At 51.1% G+C, this 22,524-nt stretch overlaps 8 protein-coding genes across 8 annotated transcripts; 5 read left to right on the top strand and 3 right to left on the bottom strand.

The window, feature by feature from the left end:
• Nucleotides 1-1,813: 1,813 nt before the first annotated feature.
• Nucleotides 1,814-3,964, top strand: cprA (NADPH--hemoprotein reductase cprA; the record flags this gene model as incomplete). Its single annotated transcript, XM_041691577.1, has 2 exons — nucleotides 1,814-3,604; nucleotides 3,668-3,964. The coding sequence occupies 2 exons, from the start codon at nucleotides 1,814-1,816 to the stop codon at nucleotides 3,962-3,964; spliced, it is 2,088 nt and encodes a 695-aa protein (XP_041545048.1).
• A 1,461-nt stretch (nucleotides 3,965-5,425) lies between these two features.
• AKAW2_51626A (DDB1/RSE1 family protein) lies at nucleotides 5,426-8,859 on the top strand (the record flags this gene model as incomplete). Its single annotated transcript, XM_041691576.1, has 4 exons — nucleotides 5,426-6,011; nucleotides 6,080-7,986; nucleotides 8,042-8,488; nucleotides 8,557-8,859. 4 exons carry the CDS (start codon nucleotides 5,426-5,428, stop codon nucleotides 8,857-8,859), a joined length of 3,243 nt encoding a protein of 1,080 aa, XP_041545047.1.
• Nucleotides 8,860-9,452: 593 nt separating this feature from the next.
• AKAW2_51625A (putative RNA binding protein MSSP-2) lies at nucleotides 9,453-11,796 on the top strand (the record flags this gene model as incomplete). The annotated part of the gene is made up of 8 exons (XM_041691575.1): nucleotides 9,453-9,753; nucleotides 9,810-9,851; nucleotides 9,959-10,640; nucleotides 10,695-10,785; nucleotides 10,835-10,924; nucleotides 10,980-11,074; nucleotides 11,141-11,458; nucleotides 11,511-11,796. The coding sequence occupies 8 exons, from the start codon at nucleotides 9,453-9,455 to the stop codon at nucleotides 11,794-11,796; spliced, it is 1,905 nt and encodes a 634-aa protein (XP_041545046.1).
• An 841-nt stretch (nucleotides 11,797-12,637) lies between these two features.
• On the bottom strand, nucleotides 12,638-13,525 carry AKAW2_51624S (FAD synthase; the record flags this gene model as incomplete). The annotated part of the gene is made up of 1 exon (XM_041691574.1): nucleotides 12,638-13,525. One exon carries the CDS (start codon nucleotides 13,523-13,525, stop codon nucleotides 12,638-12,640), a length of 888 nt encoding a protein of 295 aa, XP_041545045.1.
• A 749-nt stretch (nucleotides 13,526-14,274) lies between these two features.
• AKAW2_51623S (uncharacterized protein) lies at nucleotides 14,275-15,051 on the bottom strand (the record flags this gene model as incomplete). The annotated part of the gene is made up of 3 exons (XM_041691573.1): nucleotides 14,275-14,806; nucleotides 14,890-14,933; nucleotides 14,989-15,051. The coding sequence occupies 3 exons, from the start codon at nucleotides 15,049-15,051 to the stop codon at nucleotides 14,275-14,277; spliced, it is 639 nt and encodes a 212-aa protein (XP_041545044.1).
• A 272-nt stretch (nucleotides 15,052-15,323) lies between these two features.
• On the top strand, nucleotides 15,324-17,735 carry dbp4 (RNA-dependent ATPase HCA4; the record flags this gene model as incomplete). The annotated part of the gene is made up of 1 exon (XM_041691572.1): nucleotides 15,324-17,735. The coding sequence occupies one exon, from the start codon at nucleotides 15,324-15,326 to the stop codon at nucleotides 17,733-17,735; it is 2,412 nt and encodes an 803-aa protein (XP_041545043.1).
• Nucleotides 17,736-18,482: 747 nt separating this feature from the next.
• AKAW2_51621A (amino acid permease) lies at nucleotides 18,483-20,449 on the top strand (the record flags this gene model as incomplete). The annotated part of the gene is made up of 6 exons (XM_041691571.1): nucleotides 18,483-18,841; nucleotides 18,894-19,095; nucleotides 19,144-19,185; nucleotides 19,242-19,390; nucleotides 19,441-19,905; nucleotides 19,975-20,449. 6 exons carry the CDS (start codon nucleotides 18,483-18,485, stop codon nucleotides 20,447-20,449), a joined length of 1,692 nt encoding a protein of 563 aa, XP_041545042.1.
• A 350-nt stretch (nucleotides 20,450-20,799) lies between these two features.
• AKAW2_51620S (bromodomain-containing protein) lies at nucleotides 20,800-22,191 on the bottom strand (the record flags this gene model as incomplete). Its single annotated transcript, XM_041691570.1, has 2 exons — nucleotides 20,800-21,885; nucleotides 21,994-22,191. 2 exons carry the CDS (start codon nucleotides 22,189-22,191, stop codon nucleotides 20,800-20,802), a joined length of 1,284 nt encoding a protein of 427 aa, XP_041545041.1.
• Between the last annotated feature and the right edge of the window lie 333 nt (nucleotides 22,192-22,524).

Below are 22,524 nucleotides of genomic sequence, written 5' to 3'. Positions count from 1 at the left end.
AACACACTCCTTTTTCTTCTCCGATAATACGAAGAAAAGAGTTCGATCTATACCAGCAGGCTTTCATGAGTGTAGCAGCAAGTCCAAGTCCTATAAAATAAATACCTGATAACACTGGAATCATTTCAGAGTGTTTTAAGATGGCGCGGAATTCGTCCGCGAGAAGGGTTGCCAGTGTATGCAGAGCATTTGGTGCACTAACCAGTACACAAAGTGCGGAACGGGTGCAACTTCCCCAGGAGCGGAAAACAGGCAGAAGATGTGCCGCAGTCACGAGCAAGCATTATCCATGGTCAGCCACCACCTGCTTGAGCAGATGGGGTCTTCCAGTGATTCCTTGCAGACAGCTGACAGAATTGGCTGTCGGTGTGCGTATTTTGAAGTCGGTATACGAAGCATAAAGAATCGGATATGCATGGACTATGCGAGTATTACTAGTAGGTAACCATCTTATACGTTCTTGTACCTGAATCCCGTTTTCTTCCCTGATTGGCAATCGGAACAGGAAACTATGATTCGCAGTTCAATTTGACTGGAACTCCAGATTTTCGGACACTCCGGACTTGCCACCTCCACGGGGTTGCGGGAGAACGGCACAGAGAGATGCCTTCATATGCCAGTCTATCACAAGAATTACTGAAAGTGGCACAGGACCTGGAAAGGCGGAACTCGGTTAGCAGAGGAACTCGGCAGCGAGTTACGGAAGATCGCCCCAGATGAAACAGAGGAACAACTGGTCATTACCGGCTGCGCCTTCAGGGCTCAAGGGCCTCCGCCGCCACTTTCCATCGTCTCTCAGCCAAGCCAGGGCCGAAGTCCCCTTCCGAACCAGACGCCATCTCGGTCAACGGTCGGCCAATGGGAATTCCCCACTATGAGGGAAGGCAATAGTAGTACTGAGTATAATAGATAAATAAAAGGAGAGAGATAGACCGTCAGGATGCTCTGACTATTACTTTGACTTCAATTATTTTTAAAGTTGTACTACACATCCTCCCTACGTTTCTTGTTTCCTCGGAAGGTTTGAGTCACAGATCGTTGTCTTTGGAAACCCTCCGGCAACCGCTCTCTTAACTAGCAATACTTCCCATATCAGTGGCAGTGTCTAGTAGTAGTCGTCTAACACTACTATTGCCAACAGACTCACAGTACTACTGTGTAGTAATATCAGATCGTGTGTCTCGACCCTGATACGAGAGATCTGATAAGTCCTCAACAAATCGGAGTAGCAGAAGGACAACAAGTTGTTGGAGTACTACTGGTCCGTGTGAGAGACCCGGACAGGATCAGCATCTCCGAAACCGAGCCTCCGAGGCGAAAAGGCCACCATCGCCTCAGGCTGCCACCACCTCTGCTCTTTCTCTTGTCTCTCTCTTTCTCCCTCTCGTGTCCGTCGATCGTCCACTTCCGCTTCCCGGCTCACGCCCCCCAAATTATGCGGTCTGCTTAGCAGTGGGTTCGGCGCCTCTGTTCTTCCTGAATCACACCACGGCTTACTTTCTTATCCTCTTCCTTCTCCTCTTTTTCCTTTCTTCTTCTGTTTTCCACCCTTTCTTTCTTTTTCTTGTTTACCCCCCCAATAGCGTCACTCTTTCTTCCCGTTTTATCCTTTGGCTTCGGGGACGCCGCCACCTTATCTCGGTTCCTGCCTCGGTTCCGGTGATCGCACCTGGGACAGGCTAAGCGTAAGGAGGTGTGACATTCTTCTTTCACCTCCTCTCCTTTTCCCGCCTCTCCACTCCATTCAATCCCCGCTCCACCCTTTAAGTATCAAATTGGGGCCTTTCGCTTCGCGCCGCTGAACAGCCTCACCATGGCGCAACTCGATACCCTCGATCTGGTGGTCCTGGCGGTGCTTTTGGTGGGTAGCGTGGCCTACTTTACCAAAGGCACCTACTGGGCAGTTGCCAAAGACCCTTATGCCTCCACCGGCCCCGCGATGAACGGCGCGGCCAAGGCTGGCAAGACTCGGAACATCATTGAGAAAATGGAAGAAACGGGCAAGAACTGTGTTATTTTCTACGGATCGCAAACCGGAACCGCCGAGGATTACGCCTCCAGACTGGCCAAGGAAGGATCTCAGCGATTTGGCCTCAAGACCATGGTCGCTGACCTCGAGGAATACGACTATGAGAACTTGGACCAATTCCCCGAGGACAAGGTTGCGGTTTTCGTGCTCGCCACCTACGGAGAGGGCGAGCCTACGGATAACGCTGTCGAGTTTTACCAGTTCTTTACCGGCGACGACGTTGCTTTTGAGAGCGGCGCTTCTGCGGACGAGAAGCCTCTGTCCAAGCTGAAGTACGTCGCTTTCGGTCTGGGTAACAACACTTATGAACACTACAACGCCATGGTTCGTCAGGTCGATGCTGCTTTCCAGAAGCTCGGCGCTCAGCGTATTGGTTCTGCTGGTGAGGGTGATGACGGTGCCGGTACAATGGAAGAGGATTTCTTGGCCTGGAAGGAGCCTATGTGGGCCGCACTGTCTGAGTCAATGGACCTGCAGGAGCGCGAAGCTGTTTACGAACCCGTGTTCTGCGTCACTGAGAACGAGTCCCTGAGCCCCGAAGATGAGACGGTCTACCTTGGAGAGCCCACCCAGAGCCACCTTCAGGGTACTCCCAAAGGCCCGTACTCTGCGCACAACCCCTTCATCGCCCCTATCGCCGAATCCCGTGAGCTTTTCACCGTCAAGGATCGCAACTGTCTGCACATGGAAATCAGCATCGCCGGAAGTAACTTGTCCTACCAGACTGGTGACCACATCGCTGTTTGGCCCACCAACGCTGGTGCCGAAGTGGATCGGTTCCTCCAGGTTTTCGGTCTCGAGGGTAAGCGTGATACGGTTATCAACATCAAGGGTATCGATGTTACGGCCAAGGTCCCGATCCCGACCCCCACCACGTACGATGCCGCTGTTCGTTACTATATGGAAGTCTGCGCCCCTGTGTCCCGTCAGTTTGTAGCCACTTTGGCCGCGTTCGCTCCGGATGAGGAAAGCAAGGCAGAAATCGTGCGTCTGGGTAGCGACAAGGACTATTTCCATGAGAAGGTCACCAACCAATGCTTCAACATCGCCCAGGCTCTCCAGAGCATCACGTCCAAGCCTTTCTCTGCTGTTCCTTTCTCCCTGCTTATTGAAGGCATCACGAAGCTGCAACCTCGCTACTACTCGATCTCCTCGTCTTCTCTTGTCCAGAAGGACAAGATCAGCATCACGGCCGTCGTGGAATCTGTTCGCCTGCCCGGTGCCTCTCACATGGTGAAGGGTGTGACTACGAACTACCTTCTCGCGCTCAAGCAGAAGCAGAACGGCGACCCTTCTCCCGACCCTCACGGCCTGACTTACTCCATCACTGGTCCCCGGAACAAGTACGACGGTATCCACGTTCCCGTGCATGTTCGCCACTCGAACTTCAAGCTGCCCTCTGACCCCTCTCGGCCCATCATCATGGTTGGACCTGGTACTGGTGTTGCTCCTTTCCGTGGGTTCATCCAGGAACGCGCTGCTTTGGCTGCCAAGGGCGAGAAGGTTGGACCCACTGTTCTCTTCTTCGGTTGCCGCAAGAGCGACGAGGATTTCTTGTACAAGGATGAATGGAAGGTAAGTTATTTGCTTTTCACAGATGATCTTGTTATCGGATGCTAACATATCGCGCACTCGCAGACCTACCAGGACCAGCTTGGAGACAACCTGAAGATCATCACCGCGTTCTCGCGTGAGGGTCCTCAGAAGGTCTACGTTCAGCACAGACTCCGCGAGCACTCCGAGCTTGTCAGCGACCTTCTGAAGCAGAAAGCTACCTTCTACGTGTGTGGTGACGCCGCCAACATGGCTCGCGAGGTTAACCTCGTGCTTGGCCAGATCATTGCTGCGCAGCGCGGTCTGCCCGCCGAGAAGGGCGAAGAAATGGTCAAGCACATGCGTAGCAGCGGCAGCTACCAGGAAGACGTGTGGTCATAATTTCTCAATGCATCGAAGTTTCTTTCTTGTCTATCATGACGGCCTTTTCGATCCATTATTTTATTTCACGCCTAGATGATCTTTGCATATATACTCCGGTGATTTTGCCTATTCATCTGTTTTGCTTGGCGTGGTTCATGTATGCCTATTTTATTGTTTTGTGCACCGACCTGGCCAGCCACGCATGGCAGTGGCTGTGAATGAGTGCGGTAGCCAGCGTTGAAAGAACAGGATAGACGATCATGATTATTGCGAGAACTGGGCATATTGATATCTGGCTGCATGGGCCCAGAGGATACGAAAAGATGAATTCATAATAATTGCACGATAACATCGCCTTTTTCATTTTATTCTATTTATTTTTTTTTTTTTTTTTTTTTTTTTTTTTTTTGTTTATCTACTTAGTCAACTATCCCAGTACATGAAAAAACTATTTAAATGAGCTGACAACTGCTACTCGTAACACCCGACAGCGTGGAAGAGGGGAGTATATACTAGTAGCAAACAAAAAGTAGCCATCTAATCAAAATGACCACAACTTTGATACCAATCCACACCTAGTAATACCTACCCACTACTAACCAATATTATACATGCATTCCCGTTTTTCGGAGTGATTTGAAAAAGCAAATGTTGAGAAACAAAGAACACAAGAAATAATATGTAAGCCCACTCCACCTCGGCAATACCGGAGTTAAGCATAACCAGAACCGGCGCGCAACCAACCCCCATCGTCATTCCCGGTATCAGTCAGTCAGACAGACCTGGCTGGCTAAGGCTGGGCTAGCTAGCCCGAACCCAAAGCTCCGCAATCATCCATCCTCATCCCTCCCATTCCAATCCAATCCATCCTCTCTCTTCAAATATTACCACTCTCTTCTCTTCTCCTCAGAGCGAGGGAGAAAAATAAAATGAGATGCAGCAAATATTCCCACTGAATAAATAAATAAATAGGAGCCTGGAGAAATAAATACATTTCGCTTTTTCTTTTTGACCGCTACGCACGGCAGTTCGTTCGTTTTCCCCGCAGTGGGCGAAAAAGCTGGACTGGGATTATCATCACGACGACGACGACGCTACGCAAAACCTCGGTACCATATGATATACTTATACTGCATTTATTATAGGGATTGATAAATATTCTGCTGCGGAGATGGCTTACGTGGTGCCGATTCATCGGGCGAGTAGCATTCGGAATGCGCTCAAGTTGCATTTCTTGAATGCGGAGGAGGAGACTTTGGTTGTTGCGTTGGTGGTCCCCTTTTCATTTCCTTTCCTTTCCTTTTGCTTTGCTTGTTCGGAATGCTTGGTGATTTTTTTTATGTATGAGTGAGGGATGTGTTTGCTGATTGGTGCTGTGTGTGTTGGAATTATAGAAAGGCGAATCGTCTCGAGATATACTCCCTTACGCCGGAAGGGCTGAACCTGGCAGCGTCATGTTCTCTCTTCGCAAAGGTTACTATGCTAGCTCGGCTTCCTGCGCCTGCGAACTCGCCTACGGATCATTTGTTTGTCGGGACGGATCGATACACTTATTGCACGTTATCGTGGGATGGGGAGAGGAACCAGATCCGGACGGAGAGGAACTATGTTGATATATCTGATCCTTCGTCGCGGGAGGCGCAGACGGGGAATCGGTGCTTGATTGATCCTAGTGGACGGTTTATGACGCTTGAGGTGTATGAGGGCGTGATCGCTGTTGTGCCGATTGTGCAGTTGCCCAGTAAGAAGAGGGGGAGGCAGGTTGCTCCGCCTTCGGGACCGGATGCGCCTCGGGTCGGGGAGTTGGGCGAGCCGACGACGGCGCGAATTGATGAGCTGTTTGTGCGCTCGTCTGCCTTCTTGCATGTTCAGTCGGGGCCGCCTAGGTTGGCGTTGCTGTATGAGGATAACCAGAAGAAAGTGAGGCTCAAGGTTCGCGCGTTGCATTATAGTGCGGCGACGTCGAGTACCGGGGCCGATGCGGCGTTTGAGGAGTCGCTGGATGGGTTCTCGCAGGAATTGGACCTCGGAGCGTCGCATCTGATACCGGTTCCGGCGCCTTTAGGTTTGTGGTTCTCTTGTTGTGGTTCGTTGTTGCTTTTGGAATGATGCTGATCTGTTTGTCATGTGCAGGTGGCTTGCTTGTTCTGGGAGAGACGTCCATCAAGTATGTTGATACGGACAGTAACGAGATTGTGTCGCGTCCCTTGGATGAAGCGACAATTTTCGTGGCTTGGGAGCAGGTAGATAGTCAGAGATGGCTTCTAGCTGATGATTATGGAAGACTGTTTTTCCTGATGCTAGTCCTGGATTCTAACAACCAAGTACAATCGTGGAAGCTGGATCACTTAGGGAATACGGCTAGAGCTTCAGTGCTGATATACCTCGGCGGCGGAGTTATCTTCGTAGGATCTCACCAAGGGGATTCGCAAGTTCTTCGAATCGGCAATGGCTCGTTGGAGGTCATCCAGACGCTCTCCAATATCGCACCCATCCTTGATTTCACCATCATGGACCTTGGAAACCGTACCAGTGAGAGCCAGACACATGAGTTTTCTTCAGGCCAGGCTCGCATTGTGACTGGTTCGGGCGCATTTGATGATGGGACCCTTAGGAGTGTCCGCAGTGGTGTCGGTATGGAAGAGCTCGGTGTGCTTGGTGAGATGGAGCTCATTACGGACTTGTTCGGACTGCAGCTTGCGACAAAGGGTGGATACTTGGACACTCTTCTCGTTACCTTTGTCGATGAGACACGAGTTTTTCAGTTCAATTTTGATGGCGAGGTTGAAGAGTTGGACAGCTTTCTTGGTCTCAGCCTTTCGGAGAACACACTCCTCGCTATGAACCTTCCTGGAGGAAGAATCTTGCAAGTCACCGAACAGAGAGTACTCATCGCAGATATTGAAGGCGGCATGGTCACCAATGAATGGACCCCGCCAGACCGATTAGTGATCACTTCTGCTTCTGCCAACAATGATTCGATTGTTCTTGTCAGCGGCGGCCAGATTCTGACAGTCCTCGATATCAACAATGATGTTCGGGTTGTGGCTCAGAAGGATTTCGGAGCAGACAGCCAGATCTCAGGAGTCACGGTGCCCTTATCTTCGGCTGGGGTCTGTATCGTTGGCTTCCCTCAATTAGCGAAGGTCTCGGTTTTGGACCTTGGCCGGCTATCGGAGCTTCATACAACGTCGTTGGGCCCGGCTGGTGAAGCATTCCCACGATCAGTACTCGTCGCCGACGTCCTTGCGAATAGCCCCTCTACCCTCTTTATTTCGATGGCAGATGGCAGCGTCATCACTTATGCCTTCGACGCCAGTGACTACTCACTGACCGGGATGAACCGGCTCATACTCGGGTCTGAGCAGCCTACCTTCAAGAAGTTGCCTCGCGGCGATGGATTGTATAATGTCTTCGCCACATGCGAGAACCCCAGCTTGATATACGGCTCCGAAGGCCGCATCATCTACTCTGCGGTCAATTCGGAGGGTGCATCTCGGGTATGCCACTTCAACTCGGAGGCATATCCTGGATCGATTGCCGTGGCCACCAAACACGACTTGAAGATTGCTCTTGTGGACAAGGAGAGGACAACACAGATCCAGACGCTTCCTATGGGCGAAACTGCCCGTAGGGTTGCATATTCGCCCTCTGAAAAGGCTTTTGGTATCGGTACCATCGAGCGCAAATTGAAGGACGGAGCTGAGATGGTCCAAAGTCGGTTTGTGCTAGCTGATGAGATTATGTTCCGTCGTCTCGACGCCTTTGATCTTCGACCGGAGGAGCTGGTTGAGAGCGTCATTCGTGCGGAGTTTTCTGCGGGTAAGGATGAGAATGGTCGTGACGTATTCAAAGATCGGTTCGTTGTTGGCACAGCATACCTGGATGATGAGAATGAAGAGTCAATCCGAGGTCGGATCTTAGTCTTCGAGATTGACAACGGCCGGAAATTGACTAAAGTCGCCGAGTTGCCTGTCAAGGGTGCATGCCGCGCGCTGGCTATGCTAGGAGAGAAGATTGTGGCCGCTCTGGTGAAAACGGTAAGCTTCTGGATATCTTTGGCTGTGCTCCTTCCACAAAGCTCATATGGTTCAGGTCGTCATTTATGGGGTGGTGAACAACGACTTTGGCGCGATGAAGCTCGAGAAGTTGGCCAGCTACCGCACATCGACCGCCCCCGTCGACGTCACCGTAACGGGTAACGTGATTGCCATCGCTGACCTTATGAAGAGTGTATGCCTGGTGGAGTACAGTGAAGGCGAGAATGGAATGCCGGATAGCTTGACAGAAGTCGCTCGTCATTTCCAGACCGTTTGGGCCACTGGCGTTGTCTGTATTGCCAAGGATACATTCCTGGAAACTGACGCTGAAGGTAACTTAATTGTTCTTCGACGCAATCTGACCGGTGTGGAGGAAGACGACAAGCGCAGACTGGAGGTAACAGGGGAGATCTCGTTGGGCGAGATGGTCAACCGCATCCGACCGGTCAATATTCAACAATTGGCGAGTGTGACGGTCACCCCGAGGGCTTTTCTGGGCACAGTATGAATCCCATCCCAACCGCTTGAGTGCTGAACACCTGTGACTAACCCATATGGTTAACCCAACAGGTGGAAGGCTCCATCTATCTCTTTGCTATTATCAACCCAGAGCATCAGGACTTCTTGATGCGTCTGCAGGCAACCATGGCGGGCAAGGTCGAGTCGCTGGGGAACATTCCATTCAATGAGTTCCGTGGTTTCCGCAGCATGGTGCGAGAGGCGAAAGAGCCGTATCGCTTTGTGGATGGCGAGCTGATTGAGAGGTTCCTGACCTGCGAGCCGAGTCTCCAGGAAGAAATTGTGGACTCGGTGGGCATGATGAACGTTGATGAAGTAAAGATTATGATAGAAGCCTTGCGCAGGCTACATTGAGTGTGGCAGCTAGGATCTGAAGAGAAATAATGATTAGTTATGGTAAGATGAGGTTCACAACTTGCACTGCCGTATCTGCACATGTTCATTGCTATGCTTTGCAGCACCACTTTCTTGGACTTGGGATAACTAACCTGCATCACATCAAAGGCTCGGCAGCGATGCGTGAATCACACAGAGACCTTGGTGACCATGATCCGGACCAACAACCCCCCCGCTTCACAAGGCTTTAACTTATTCCTCTACTAGCTTGTTAAACAGTCGTGCTCCAGCGGATCTTTCCAACTGTATACTTGACCCGCCTGACTGTGATCCACCAGAACAGCTACAGACCCGCAAATCTCCGCTTAGAAGTGCGAATGAATGAAAGGGATTGAAAACTGTGTTGCAGTCCGGACTTCATCTCGCACAATCCAGAGTGGATTCTTGGTCTATACTGTTTGCTCCGCTGTCGGGTCCATAACCCCGCGTAGATCTCTTATAGATAGAATTCTTGTTCTCTTCCGCATCTCTAATCCTTCCCGTAACCGGATAGCTATAACCCGTCTCATCCTATACCAGCCATCAAAGTATTCCCAATAGGCATGGCCAACATGAACCATTCAGTCTTTGATGACCAGAACGGCTCTGGTAACCCAGGATACGTCCAGGTTCCTGACGCGTCATTTCATCGACTCCGCCGGAAGGAAAGTGGTGCCTTCAATGCTCCTGCCCAGAGTGGCTTCCACTCAACACACTCTTCCAGAAAGGCAGTTGCTACGAACAGCGACCTTCTATCGATGTCGACCCCTCTTCATCCTTCAACTTCTTCAGCTCCCACATCATCTTCACCGTGTTCCAGTCATTCGTTGCGTACTGGCTTACTTCCATCTTCCCTAGCTACTCTATTATCGTGTATGTTATGTTATCTGGGGGTTTGGATCTTGCTTCCTATCTAACTGCCGCTACAGATCCCAACTCCCCCGATCCACACGGCTATTCTGCTGGTTCAAGTAAGTGTTAATCCCTGTTGGTCTGAAGCAACCTATCTTGTGTCGACGTCCATCTCATTACCTGCCTTTTTGGTGCTCAAACCCAACATCACTAACAATTACTGCAGAGATTGACTCGCATAGACACGGCACCATGCATACTGCTGTTTCTGAATCCGCTCAGGCTCCTGATACTCGTGGACTGTCCACTCTGCTTGGGGGCTTGAACATCCAGGGTCAGCGTCCCGGGGCCAAGTACAATGGTCTCAAGAGCAACATGCCGCTAGCTGTGCCTCCTTATAATCCCCTTGTTCTTCTCCCCAATGGAGCTTTCTTCGGTGGTCTTCCTTATGATCAGAACCCGTATCTACCCCCCACTGGCATCTATCCGGGCTTAGCTTCCCCATGCCCAGTGGTTCCCAGCCCTGCAGGAGACTTCTACCATGGAGCCACCCCGAACCTGGAAGGCCCTGGACTGCCTAGCTATGGTTATAACAGCTTTCCCCAGTCGGGACCTGCATGTCTACCTTTCCAGATGATGAAGACTCCTACTGGATACATCCTTCAGGATCTGGAAAGCCTAACCCAGCAAGATCCGCCGATTCCACGGGCTGTGCCTGCTATGTGGACAAACCCTTCTGAACTGACCCTTGCCAAGTGCCTGGAAAACCGGGAGGGCATTACCAACGTCTACATTCGAGGCTTTCTTCCAGAGACTACGGATGAGATGCTGCATGCCTATGCCTCTCGCTTTGGAAAGATAGATCGATGCAAAGCAATTGTGGACTTGGATACAGGCCTTTGCAAAGGGTATGCAAGAGCCTGTTCCACGGCTGATGAGATATATGCTGACTGCACTCATAGGTTCGGCTTTGTTCAGTACTACAACTTTGAGTCTTGTGAAAACTGTATTCGCGGTTTCTTCTATCTTGGCTACCAGGCTAGCTTTGCTCAGGTATATTTCAGGCTACCAGTCATCGTACCATTGAAACTCACAATTCCAGAAATCTCGCAACTCCCGTCTCAAGGACCTTGAAGACAAGTCATCCACTAACATCTATTGTACCAACATTCCGATTGAGTGGACAGAGGCCGTAAGCAGCAAGCTCTAATAAGGAACCATCCAAATAAAGTTGACCATAACTACAGGATCTCCGTCATCACTTTGAGCCGTACCATGTCATCTCGGAGAAGATCAGCCGTGACGAGAAGACTGGAGTGAGCAAGGAAGTTGGATTTGCCCGGTGAGTAGTTGTTACCGAAACACTCGGATGAAAGGTATGAACCTTGGACTGATGACCTCGTACTAGGTTTGAATCCCGTGAAATCGCTGAAAAAGTCCTGTCTGAATATCATAATGCGGTTGCCAAAGACGGTGTGAAGTTGCTTCTTCGCTTCGCCGACACTAAGGCCCAGAAACTTCTCAAGCAGCAGAGTAACGAGCGCCGCGCCTATCGTGCTGGCGAATACAATTATTCGGTCGAGGTAGTTCAGGGTTCCACTCCATCGCCTTCTATTAACCGTCTTCAGCAGACTGCATCTCACCTCAGCCCCAATTCGCAGGGTAGCTATGTGTCACCTGTTGGCATGGGCGCAGCTTGGACTCCTGCTACATCCATCTCCCCATCGTATGCACTCATGAATTTAACCCCGTTCGGGCTCTACTGACAGGACAAGCAGGTATTTGGCGAAGAGTCAGGCTAGCAACATGAGGTTCAACTCGTGGACTCCCCGCAATGGACCAGGAGGTCTGGAGAATACACCTTTGTATCGTGGACGACGTGGAGTGTGGAATGAAAATTCCTCGGGCTCTTCCTCCAAGGCCAATTTCGCCACTCCCACCGCGTCCTGCGTTGAATCTCGTTCCGAACGATCCAGCCCTCGTAAGGAGATTAAGGCAGGATCCTTGTCTCCGATTTCCTCTCGCAGGGAGGTTATTGTGACTTCGCCTCGGTCGGTTGTCTAAGTGATGCTTGGATTGCAGCACCGTGAAATCGAAGTGCCCCAAGTCCTCCATACGTACGCATCCTCTCTCTTCCTAATGTTTCCTTCAAACACCAAGTGTTGCAACTCTCAGGAGCGACTTTTGGTATTTGCAGGGGTCGCCTTTTTGCCCTTCCATGAAGCATCTTCGACGAACACAGCAGGCTGTCCAGCTATCTGTCAGAGCCCGCATATCTTACAATGGTGCATGGTTGACTAACATATGATTTTGTTTCCCCTTTTTAAACTGTTGCCCATTTCGAAGTTTTGTGCTGGTTTCGAGCTTTTGTAGGTTGTATGGGTTTTGTTATCTGTTCTTGATTTCTTGATGACACCAGTGATTCTATGATTCGCAGAGTGATGCCGATTTAAAGGTCTGTATCTGTTACCGCTGGACCCTGGAGGCCAAAGGTTTGCGGCGAGAGGGAATTCACAGGTTGGGAGGACATAAGTGGTACTTTAGCATTTGCCTAGCCATGCATGTTTAGCTCTTAGCATCAAGTTATCAGCGCAGTCTACAATTTGTCAATGGAAAAGCGTTATGCAACTGCGACCATCACGGTGCCGAATGTAAGCCAAACAAGTTGAAGACATGCAGCCAGTGTATGCATCTATCGGGATAGTAATGGTGAAACACGAGAGAAGAGAGTGAAACGCTCAGGAGTGACATGCGGGGAAACACATCGGTATAGGAGGGGAGGCAAAGAGTACATAGGGTCTGACTCCAAAACAGGTCTATACACGGAGAAGGGAGCATTGAGCGGACGACGAGTATCCTCGACTCAGACAACGGCCAAAACCAACATCGACACTACCACAGACAATCAATTGCGTCCCAAGCGCTCCTCCAAATCCTCCGTCAACTCATAAGCCGGCTTATACCGCCCCTCCTCCACCCCCTCCCCAGCATTCTCACCATCCACCTCGACCCTCAACTTCGGATTCGGATGCGTATCCGCAGTACCCCCCAAACTCGTATACCCTCTATCATAAAGCCCACAATACCTCAACCCCAAATGGCGAATAAAGGCCCAAATCTCCGCATAATGCCAATCAATCACAGGATGCACGCGCACAAAATCCGGCCACCCACTATCCGTGCGATCGAAATGGGTCAATTTGGCACCATGAGGATCCGTCCGTCTCGTTCCGACGAAAATCGCTTTCACTCCCGGGTTGACGAACAGGTAATCCTCAAAGGTGGATTTGATCGTTGAGCGCGGCGGGTCCGTCGTGTATTTGAGTACGTTGAGATGGTATGCGCGGGCGGACCATTGGACGAATTCCTCGACGTCTGGGAAAGGGTCCGGCGGGAGGGCGTAGATCGCGGGGATGGAGGTGAGGCCGCCGTCTTCGGGGGCGGGGTGGGGGTGGAGACTGGCGAGGAAGAGGACGAGGAGCACGAGACAGTCTTTGCCGCCGTTGTAGGAGAGGGAGAGCTCGTTGAGAGGGTACCGGTGGAGGGCGGTGGAGATGACGTTGAGGGAGGTGCGGGTTTGGAGTTGGACTTTGGCCAGGAGGGAGTCGGCGGGGTGGGATTCGGAGAGGAAGGTGTGGATTTTGGTGTGGCAGTGGGTGATTATGCTGGATAGGGAGGGGGTTGTTGAGGGTGGGAATGTGTTTGTGGTGGTTGTTGTGTCTGTGGTTGAGGTTGTTGGTGTTGATGTGGTGGTGGGTAGGCCATTGGGGGTAGGTGGTATTGAGTCGGTCATGGTGGGTAATTGATTGGTTGATTGTCGTGGTGGAAGAGTGTTGATATGTATGTATATATATATGGTGAGAAAAGGAAGAAGGGAAGGGAAGGAGTGAGGTTGAGGTGGTTGGAGTAGTACTAGTTAGTAGCTAGGGTATGGAGTGGATGCGATGACTCGCGGGGGGGAAAGAGAGGGATTGATGTAAGCCGGTTGGCTGTGTGGTTTATCTCTCGGGAAAGGGTCCGAGGTGCAACGCAAGGGTGTATGTCTTTCTATCGGGCGAGAATAGTAAAGATAAAAGGGGCAATTATATAGGGATGAGACACATGCAATTCCAAACAATTCTCAAAAATGCAGCTCTCAGACACGACGGATGATTGCGGAGAGGCCACATGAACCCGAGCGATGGAGGGGAAGATAATAAAAAAGGCGCTGGAATGTTCTTTCTGCCCCGCATCTGCCTTGACCGCTTTCTTATCGCGGCTGATATTATTACTTCTATGCAGGAAATCAAGTAAACAGCAGAGTTTATATTCGAGTGGATGACCATTGCATGTCAAAAGCTTGAGCACTATGAGTAATGTGACAGCAGCTACTTATTATCAATAGTATGAAAGAACAGTAGTGGTAAATAGCAATATAATCATGGTGATGTTATAAACACCAGTCCGTCCCGGGTGCAAATATATCCGCTCAACGCCAGTTGACCAAGTTGAAATACTTCTACCACTGCAAGTCTTGCAGGCAACTGGAACACCTGCCCAGTCTCACCCCAATACCTTCATCTTCTTTTTCTTCTTCTTGTCCCCATCCTTCTTCACCCCCTTCTGCCAATCTCGCCAGCTGCCTATGCGCTCCTCACGGCTATCTTCCCACGCTTTATCCTGGTCCCGTTTCCGCTTCCGCGCCTCCAACTCCTCTTCTTCCTTGCGCCTCTCCCGACCTTCTTCCTGAAGCTTGGCCTTGGCTTGTCTTCGCCGCCGTGCCTCCTCTTCTAAGAGTACCTGCACTGTCTTTTGGCGCCATTCTTTCTTAAATTCGTCTGTCTTTAACTCTTCCGAGTCTAGCGAGTACTTGTGTTCGCGGATCAAAAGTCGTCGCGCGTCCGCGATACATTCGTCTAAGTATGTGCGCGACTTTTCGTCCATAAGCGCTGTGTGCGCTTTCTTGAGGCGATCAAAAGCATCGGGGGCGGCCGGATTCTTCGTCTTATCGGGGTGGATGAGAAGGGACTTTTTGCGGTACTGGACTTTAATGTCGGATTCGGGGACACCTGGTTGGAGATCAAGGACCGCATAACTGGTAGAATATTCCGTCCGTCAGCCTCTTCATAGGTCTATAGCAGCATGCAGTGTAGGTATAATAGGAGGCCGGTAACTCACGCGTCTAAGGAGAACGCCTTCCGAATGCGGTCAATTTCTGCATCCTGTCTAAAGTTAGTCTGGGTGTCATTGTAGTGGAAATGTTCCGAGGCAGCATACCTTAACAAAGTCAGAGGCCTCACGCTCAAGCGCGTCCAAAGCATCTTGCTCATCGTCGGCCATGGTGACAGAGGTTGGGGAGTGAAGGAAGGAATTCGCCGGGTCGGGACTGTCGCATGGCTGCTGAAAGGCACACGCCGATAAGCGCCGTCTTATCGCGGCGATGAGTCAGCAGGAACCCGCGAGGTTAAACTCCGAAGAGAAAAAAGTTGCTTCACCGCCCGCGCCTTTCTTCGAGATTCGCTTTCTCTCCCCAGCAACCAGTCCACTTTCGTTTGTCTGCTTTCCTTCGTTGGTGCTCATTAACGTGAGTATTTTATCTGGACGAGCCCATCATGGCTCCGATGAATGGTTCCCGCAATGGCAAACACTCAAAGGCTCAGCGCGGCGGTAACCTCAAGCGCAAGCGTGTCCAAGAAGATTTGAACTCTCTCATCAAAAGGGTCGAAGATTTGGATGTCAAGGAAACCATCGGACAATTCACCGATCTGCCTTTGTCTGAACCCACCGCGTCCGGACTTGCCTCGTCACACTACAAAACTTTGACCGATATTCAGTCCCGTGCGATCAGCCATGCGCTCAAGGGCCGCGATATTCTTGGTGCCGCAAAGACGGGAAGCGGCAAAACACTGGCCTTCCTGATTCCCATCCTGGAAAACCTATACCGCAAGCAGTGGTCAGAGCACGATGGATTGGGTGCTCTGGTTCTGTCTCCTACCCGCGAACTCGCGATTCAGATCTTCGAAGTCCTCCGTAAAGTCGGTCGCTATCACACGTTCTCCGCCGGTCTGGTTATTGGTGGGAAGAGTCTGCGGGAGGAGCAAGAGAGGTTGGGACGGATGAATATTCTGGTGTGTACGCCTGGTCGTATGTTGCAGCACTTGGATCAGACTTCGTTCTTTGAGACGCACAACCTGCAGATGCTCGTGTTGGATGAGGCGGATCGCATTCTGGATATGGGTTTCCAGAAGACGGTGGACGCCATTATCGGTCATCTTCCGAAGGAGCGCCAGACGTTACTTTTCAGTGCTACACAGACGAAGAAGGTGTCGGACTTGGCTCGGCTGAGCTTGCAGGACCCCGAATATGTGGCTGTTCATGAAACGGCCTCCTCCGCGACGCCGTCCAAGCTTCAGCAACACTACGTCGTTACGCCCCTTCCACAGAAACTCGATGTTCTCTGGAGTTTTATTCGCAGCAACTTGAAGTCCAAGACGATCGTGTTCCTGTCGTCAGGAAAGCAGGTGCGCTTTGTCTACGAATCCTTCCGTCACATGCAACCCGGTATCCCGTTGATGCACCTCCACGGACGGCAGAAGCAGGGTGGTCGACTCGACATTACAACCAAATTCTCATCGGCGCAACATGCGGTTCTGTTCGCCACTGATGTTGCTGCACGTGGTCTGGATTTCCCGGCCGTCGACTGGGTTATCCAGCTTGACTGTCCCGAAGACGCTGATACCTACATTCACCGTGTTGGTCGTACAGCAAGATACGAGCGCGATGGTCGTGCCGTGCTCTTCCTGGATCCTAGTGAGGAGAAGGGCATGTTGAAGCGTCTGGAGCAGAAGAAGGTTCAGGTCGAACGCATCAACATCAAGGCCAACAAGCAACAGAGCATCAAAGATCAGCTGCAGAATATGTGCTTCAAGGACCCCGAGTTGAAGTACCTGGGCCAGAAGGCCTTCATCTCCTACGCCAAGTCGGTCTACGTTCAGAAGGACAAGGAAATCTTCAACATCAAGGAGCTGAAGTTGGATGAGTTTGCGGGTAGCATGGGTCTTCCTGGTGCACCCCGCATCAAGTTCATCAAGGGTGACGATACCAAGGAGCGGAAGAACGCGCCCCGTGCTACGGCATACCTGTCCAGCGATGACGAGTCTGGCGAAGAGGGCGAGAAGAAGAAGACCAAGAAGGATGAGACGCAGGTGCGCACGAAGTATGATCGCATGTTCGAGCGTCGGAACCAGGACGTGTTGGCCGACCATTACCACAAGCTTATCAACGATGACGGCACGATTGTGGAGACGAACCAGGCTACTGCCGATGCGGATGAGGATGACGACTTCCTGTCCGTCAAGCGTCGCTTCGCGGCCGGAGACAAGGACCTGGATGTCGCAGGATCTAGCTCCGAGGATGAGGAGGATGCAGAGGACGGAACGGAGAAGAAGGGACCCAAGGTGGTACACCTTGATGGCAAGGATGCCCTGGTCATCGACTCTAAACGTCGTGAGAAGCTGCTCAAGTCGAAGAAGAAGTTGCTCAAGTTCAAGGGCAAGGGTACCAAGCTTATCTACGATGATGAAGGCAACGCCCATGAGATCTACGAAATGGAGGATGAAGAACAGTTCAAGGCCAAGGGCGACGCCAAGGAGCAGCAGGCGAAGTTCCTGGCGGAGGAGGCGGAGCGCACTCGGCAAGCGGATCTGGAGGACAAGGAAGTCGCGAAGCAGAAGAAGCGCGAGAAGAAGGAGAAGCGCAAGGCCCGCGAGCGCGAGCTTCTTGCCATGGAGGAAGAAGGAGGGGATTTGGTCCAGATTCCGTACAAGGAGGGCGGGCTCGCCTCCGACGAAGACGAGGAAGTCCTCCGGCCCAGCAAGAAGGCGCGGGTTTCCTTTGCAGACGAAGCGAGCGAGGAAGAGCCCAAACCCAAGAAGGCCAAGAAGTCTCAACCGGCTGGCAAAGCACCGGAGCAGATCGAGACACTGGAAGATCTGGAGTCGCTGGCTGCGGGCTTGCTGGGGTGATTTTGAAGTGTATACATTATTATGTCTTTGGTGGATATATCCCTTTCTGTCTCAGTTTTCTTTCATTGTTCATCAGCGGAGAGTGTCAAAAGTTTATGAGATTCCGGCAGCATAGCCATGTATATAGCACGATACAATTATCCTTGGGGAGGAAATTCCTTGATTGATTGAATGAATGAATGTGGTGATATGTAGTGAATCTAGTAGATCAAAGCTGCCTCTTGTAAGTATGTACTATGTATGGTTAAAGTTAGCCGAGCGGGTGGAGAACCCCAGGCGGCAGTCGGCAAACCGTCTCTTCATCCCCAAAGGATTCCCTCGCCCTTCCATTCGTTGTACGTAACACCAATCGAGCACGCCATCCGCTAAAGAGCAAATTTTCAGCGTCAGGATGTAATGGCGACATGAGTGTCGTTCGCGGGGATGCACTCTTCCCTTTGATAACATCTATTTCGTTCATGCGTGCCATGCAGACACTACTGCTAGTATCTACAACTTAGATCACTAGTAGTTTCCAGCTGCCACTTTTGACGGCCGACTTTTAGCTTCTCCACGGTGGATCACGTGGTGTCTCTCTGCCCAGTCTCCAACACTTGCCTATTCGGGAAGAGCTCAACTATAAGGCTGAGATTGACTGGTTCAAATCTCAATCATCGGTGAGTCTCGGCATACTTCCGATATCTCTCGATGCAGAACACCCCAGCTAAGCTAACATGGCCCCCTCTTAGCGTCTAGACCACCACCACCATGGGTGTTCATGACATCGAAAAGCAACGCCCTATGGCTCCTGGCGAGCCCATGGCTGAGCGTAATGCCAAGGACCCCAGCACCTTAGCTACCGATTATCTGGAGCCAGAGATTCCTTATATCAATGCGAATAAGCTGGCCCGGAAGCTCTCTCCCCGCCAGGTGCAGATGATCGCCATCGGCGGCACCATTGGTACGGGGCTGTTCCTGGGAACGGGTAAGGCGCTGGCCACCGGTGGGCCGGCGTCGATGCTGATCTCGTATACCATCTGTGGTGTCATTGTGTTTATTACCATGTTGTCGCTGGGTGAGATGGCGGCGTTTATCCCTGTTGCGGGTTCGTTTTGTACTTTCGCTGGGTGAGTAGTTGGTCTTGGGGTTGTCAATGATGGCATGCTGACAAGGAACTAGTCGCTTTGTTGATGATGCTCTGGGCTTTGCTCTGACCTGGAACTACTGGTTCAATGATGCGGTGTCGACGGCGTCGGATATTATTGCGCTTCAGTTGCTGCTGGAGTATTGGACGGATAATTTCCCGGGATGGGCAATAAGCCTGATATTTTTGGTCGTGGTTATTGCGCTGAATATGCTGTCGGTCAAGGTTTATGGCGAGGTTTGTTACAGCTATCTAATGTGTTTTCATATACTGACTGTCTATCAGGTTGAATACTGGCTTAGTCTTCTCAAGGTGGTGACTATCATCGTATGTTTCCCCCTACTTCTACCAAATTTTCCACAACATACTAAATCAAATGCTAGATCTTCATCATCCTCGGCATCGTCGTCAACTGCGGCGCAAACACCCAGCATAAATACATCGGCAACAAGTACTTCTACACCGGCGAAGCCCCCTTCGTCGGAGGCATCGGCGGCTTCGCCTCTGTCTTCGTCACAGCCTCTTTCGCCTAGTACGTTACCCTCCCCCATTCAAACAACATCCGTACTAACAACTCCACAGCGGCGGCACCGAATCCATTGCCATCACCGCCGGTGAAACCAAAGATCCGGCCAAGAACCTCCCCCGAGTCGTCCGCAACGTCTTCTGGCGCATCATCCTCTTCTACATCGTCTCCATCGTCCTCATCGGTCTGGACGTCCCCTACAACTACCCGAACCTATCCTCCGAAACCACCGCGACCAGCCCCTTCACCATCGTCTTCGTCGAAGCCGGCAGTGCTGTGGCCGGCAGCTTCATCAACGCCGTGATCATGACCAGCGTCATCTCCGCCGCCAACCACGCCCTCTTCGCTGGTTCCCGTCTTCTCTACACCCTCGCCGTAGACGGCTACGCGCCACGATTCTTCGGCCACCTGAACCGCTTCCAAGTCCCCTGGGTAGCAGTCCTCGCCACCTCCGTAATCAGTGGACTCTGCTTCGGAGCGAGCTATATTGGCGCAGGCCAACTATGGTCATGGCTGCAGAAGTATGCCCATCCCCACCCACCCCATTCCATTCCATCCTCGTCATAAATACTAATGTTACTATTGTACAGTATCGTCGGCGTCTCCAATCAACTCTCCTGGACTTTCATCGGCCTCGCCTCCCTACGCTTCCGCGCCGCCATCCGCAAACAGAACCTGGAACATCTCCTCCCGTACAAGAACTGGACGTATCCCGTGGGACCGATTCTCGCTATCGTCTTGAATGTCGTTCTGATTCTGGTGCAGGGTTGGTCCTGCTTTAGTCCGCATTTCAAGGCCGTGGACTTCGTCTCGTATTATATTGAGTTGCCGATTATGTTGGTCATGTTTTTGGTGTGGAAGTTGGTTAAGAGGACCAAGTTGGTCAAGTTGGAGGTTATGGATTTGGTTACGGATCGGTGGAATTTGGAGGTTGTGGGGGGGAGAGCAGTTGAGGAGGATGATGATGGGGTGGGTAGTAGTAATGGGGATGGGGATGGAGGGTTCAGGAGTGAGAAGGGGGTGGTAGGGAAGGTGAAGAGGGTCGGGATGTGGTTGTTTTTGTGATTGGTCTTTTTTATTTATTTGTTTATTGATGGTATTGTTGGTTCGTTAGATTGGAGGAGGATGCTAGGTCCTCTGTAATAGATAATGATTATGATGACAACTACTACCATGCAGTCAGGTAAAGAACTGAGACTAGACGTATATATCAGCGAACCTCTCATGCAAGAATTAAACACCAAAAGCCTCCTTTTCTAAGAAAATAATGTATACCGGAGAACTTGAGCAAAAGACCCCATGTCTGCCAATATCAACCCCAACTCCGCCCACCACATCACATCAAGCAATAGTCCCAACACCGTAGTAACAAGACAACCAAAGATTCTCTCACACCATACCCATCAATCAGTCAATCAATCAAGCAACCCCTCCCACCCACTCATCTCCCCCAACACCCTCCTCACAAACCTCTCCAACCCCCCAGCACACTTAACATACACGGTGCCCTGCTCATTAAACAACCTACAATTCCCCAACACCAACTTCAAATCCCTCATCAACTGCTCCGGACCCTCATACTCATCCCTCTCCAACTTCTCCTCCATGGTCCCCAAATCCATCGGCTGCTCAATCACCTCATAATACTCCGGCACTTCGTCCCTACTCACCGGACTCAGAAACGGCCACGCCTGCTTATGATTTCTGATCTCATTAAGGAACCGTCGCATCTCATTGAACTGGGGTCCGTGGCGGCGGTGTTCGCGCGAGAAATCGTCCATGCTTGGCGACCAGCCTGTTGCGAGAATAGCGGGGATAGAGAGGGGATTGGTTATGGGTGTGATTTTCAGTTTCCATTGTTTAGGAGGTGCATGCACGATATGGTTCCTGCTTAGTGCGCGCATCTTCGCCAAGACCGTTTCTTTTTGCTTCAGTAGCATTCTCCTCGCCTCTAGATACCGGATCTTAGGCAGCATCGAACACTGCATTAGTGTCCCGCCTTCGTAGTCCTTGATATACCCCATCCATGTTGCCTTCGGCAGGGTGATTTCCTTCGTGAACCCCTGTTTTTGGAAATATCCTGTCGCGTAGTTGTCTGCGTACGTGAGAAAATGCATGACTGGCCCTGTGGCGCGCACATAGTCCTTTAGATGCGCCATGAGGTGTGCGCCGTACCCTTTTACTTGTTGGTGGGAGGTTACAGCGCAGAAGACTATTTCGGCGAATTGCCGTGTGCGAAATTCGCGGAAGGTGATGCCGCCGAGAACTTCTGGGGTTTCGGAGCCTTCATGGGGGTGACATTGCTGTTGTTGTTTGATGATGGCGAGGGAGAAGTGGGTGCGGTCGAAGACGAGTCGGGTGATGTAGTCTTTGGGCATTTTGGGGAGTTGTTTTTGGAAGAGACATTTTAGCCCCGTGAGGATTATGGTGCTTTGGGGGTGGGAGTCGTTGTTCACTACGATGTAGGAGATTTCGTGGTTGCGTTCTTCGTTGATGGAGGGCTGGGTTATGTTATTTCATACTGCGTAATAGTACTATTGGGGGTATACTATATATATCGGGAGTGGGGATAGGTCTGATAGTAACTAGTAGTGGTAGTGATCGCTCACCTTTTCTGGAAATGGGATGATCTGAAGGGATGTTGATGCTGCTTCTTCATTTCTGTCCGTGGACTCATCGTGTATATGCACATGAACGCTTTTGGTCTTTTTGGTTTCCCGGGCGGTGGTGGTATTTGGTTCTTCGATCGCGGTTCGCTTTATGCCGCTTGAGGCTGGGGAAGCCGATTGCGATGTGGGGGTGCCCATTGCTAGTAAATAGTATGTAGTCGGATATTATTTCCGATAAGTAAAAGTATTTATTTGTATATATGACTGCATTTCTGTGGAACGGTTCAACCCTGTTCTTCTCTATAGGTGAGATGTTGGGATGCTCTCTGTAGAGAGAGTGTTGCGGGCGCGTCCGAGAGCTGGTTGCAGTTTAGCCTCGTCAGTTGAAGATGACTAGTTGGGATTGAATTGTTGTTATAGCATAATAGGATATATGGAAATTGATCTGATGTTCATAGGAACCTAGTTCAGTGAGAGTCGTCTGACGATAATCTGAACAGAATAGAGCCAGGGATATAACATTACTGGCCA

This window comes from Aspergillus luchuensis, chromosome 5, assembly GCF_016861625.1.
Source record: "Aspergillus luchuensis IFO 4308 DNA, chromosome 5, nearly complete sequence".
Taxonomy (NCBI): Eukaryota; Fungi; Ascomycota; class Eurotiomycetes; order Eurotiales; family Aspergillaceae; genus Aspergillus; species Aspergillus luchuensis.
The sequence above is the reverse complement of the archived record's forward strand: the minus strand, read 5'-3'. Positions and strand labels throughout refer to the sequence as shown.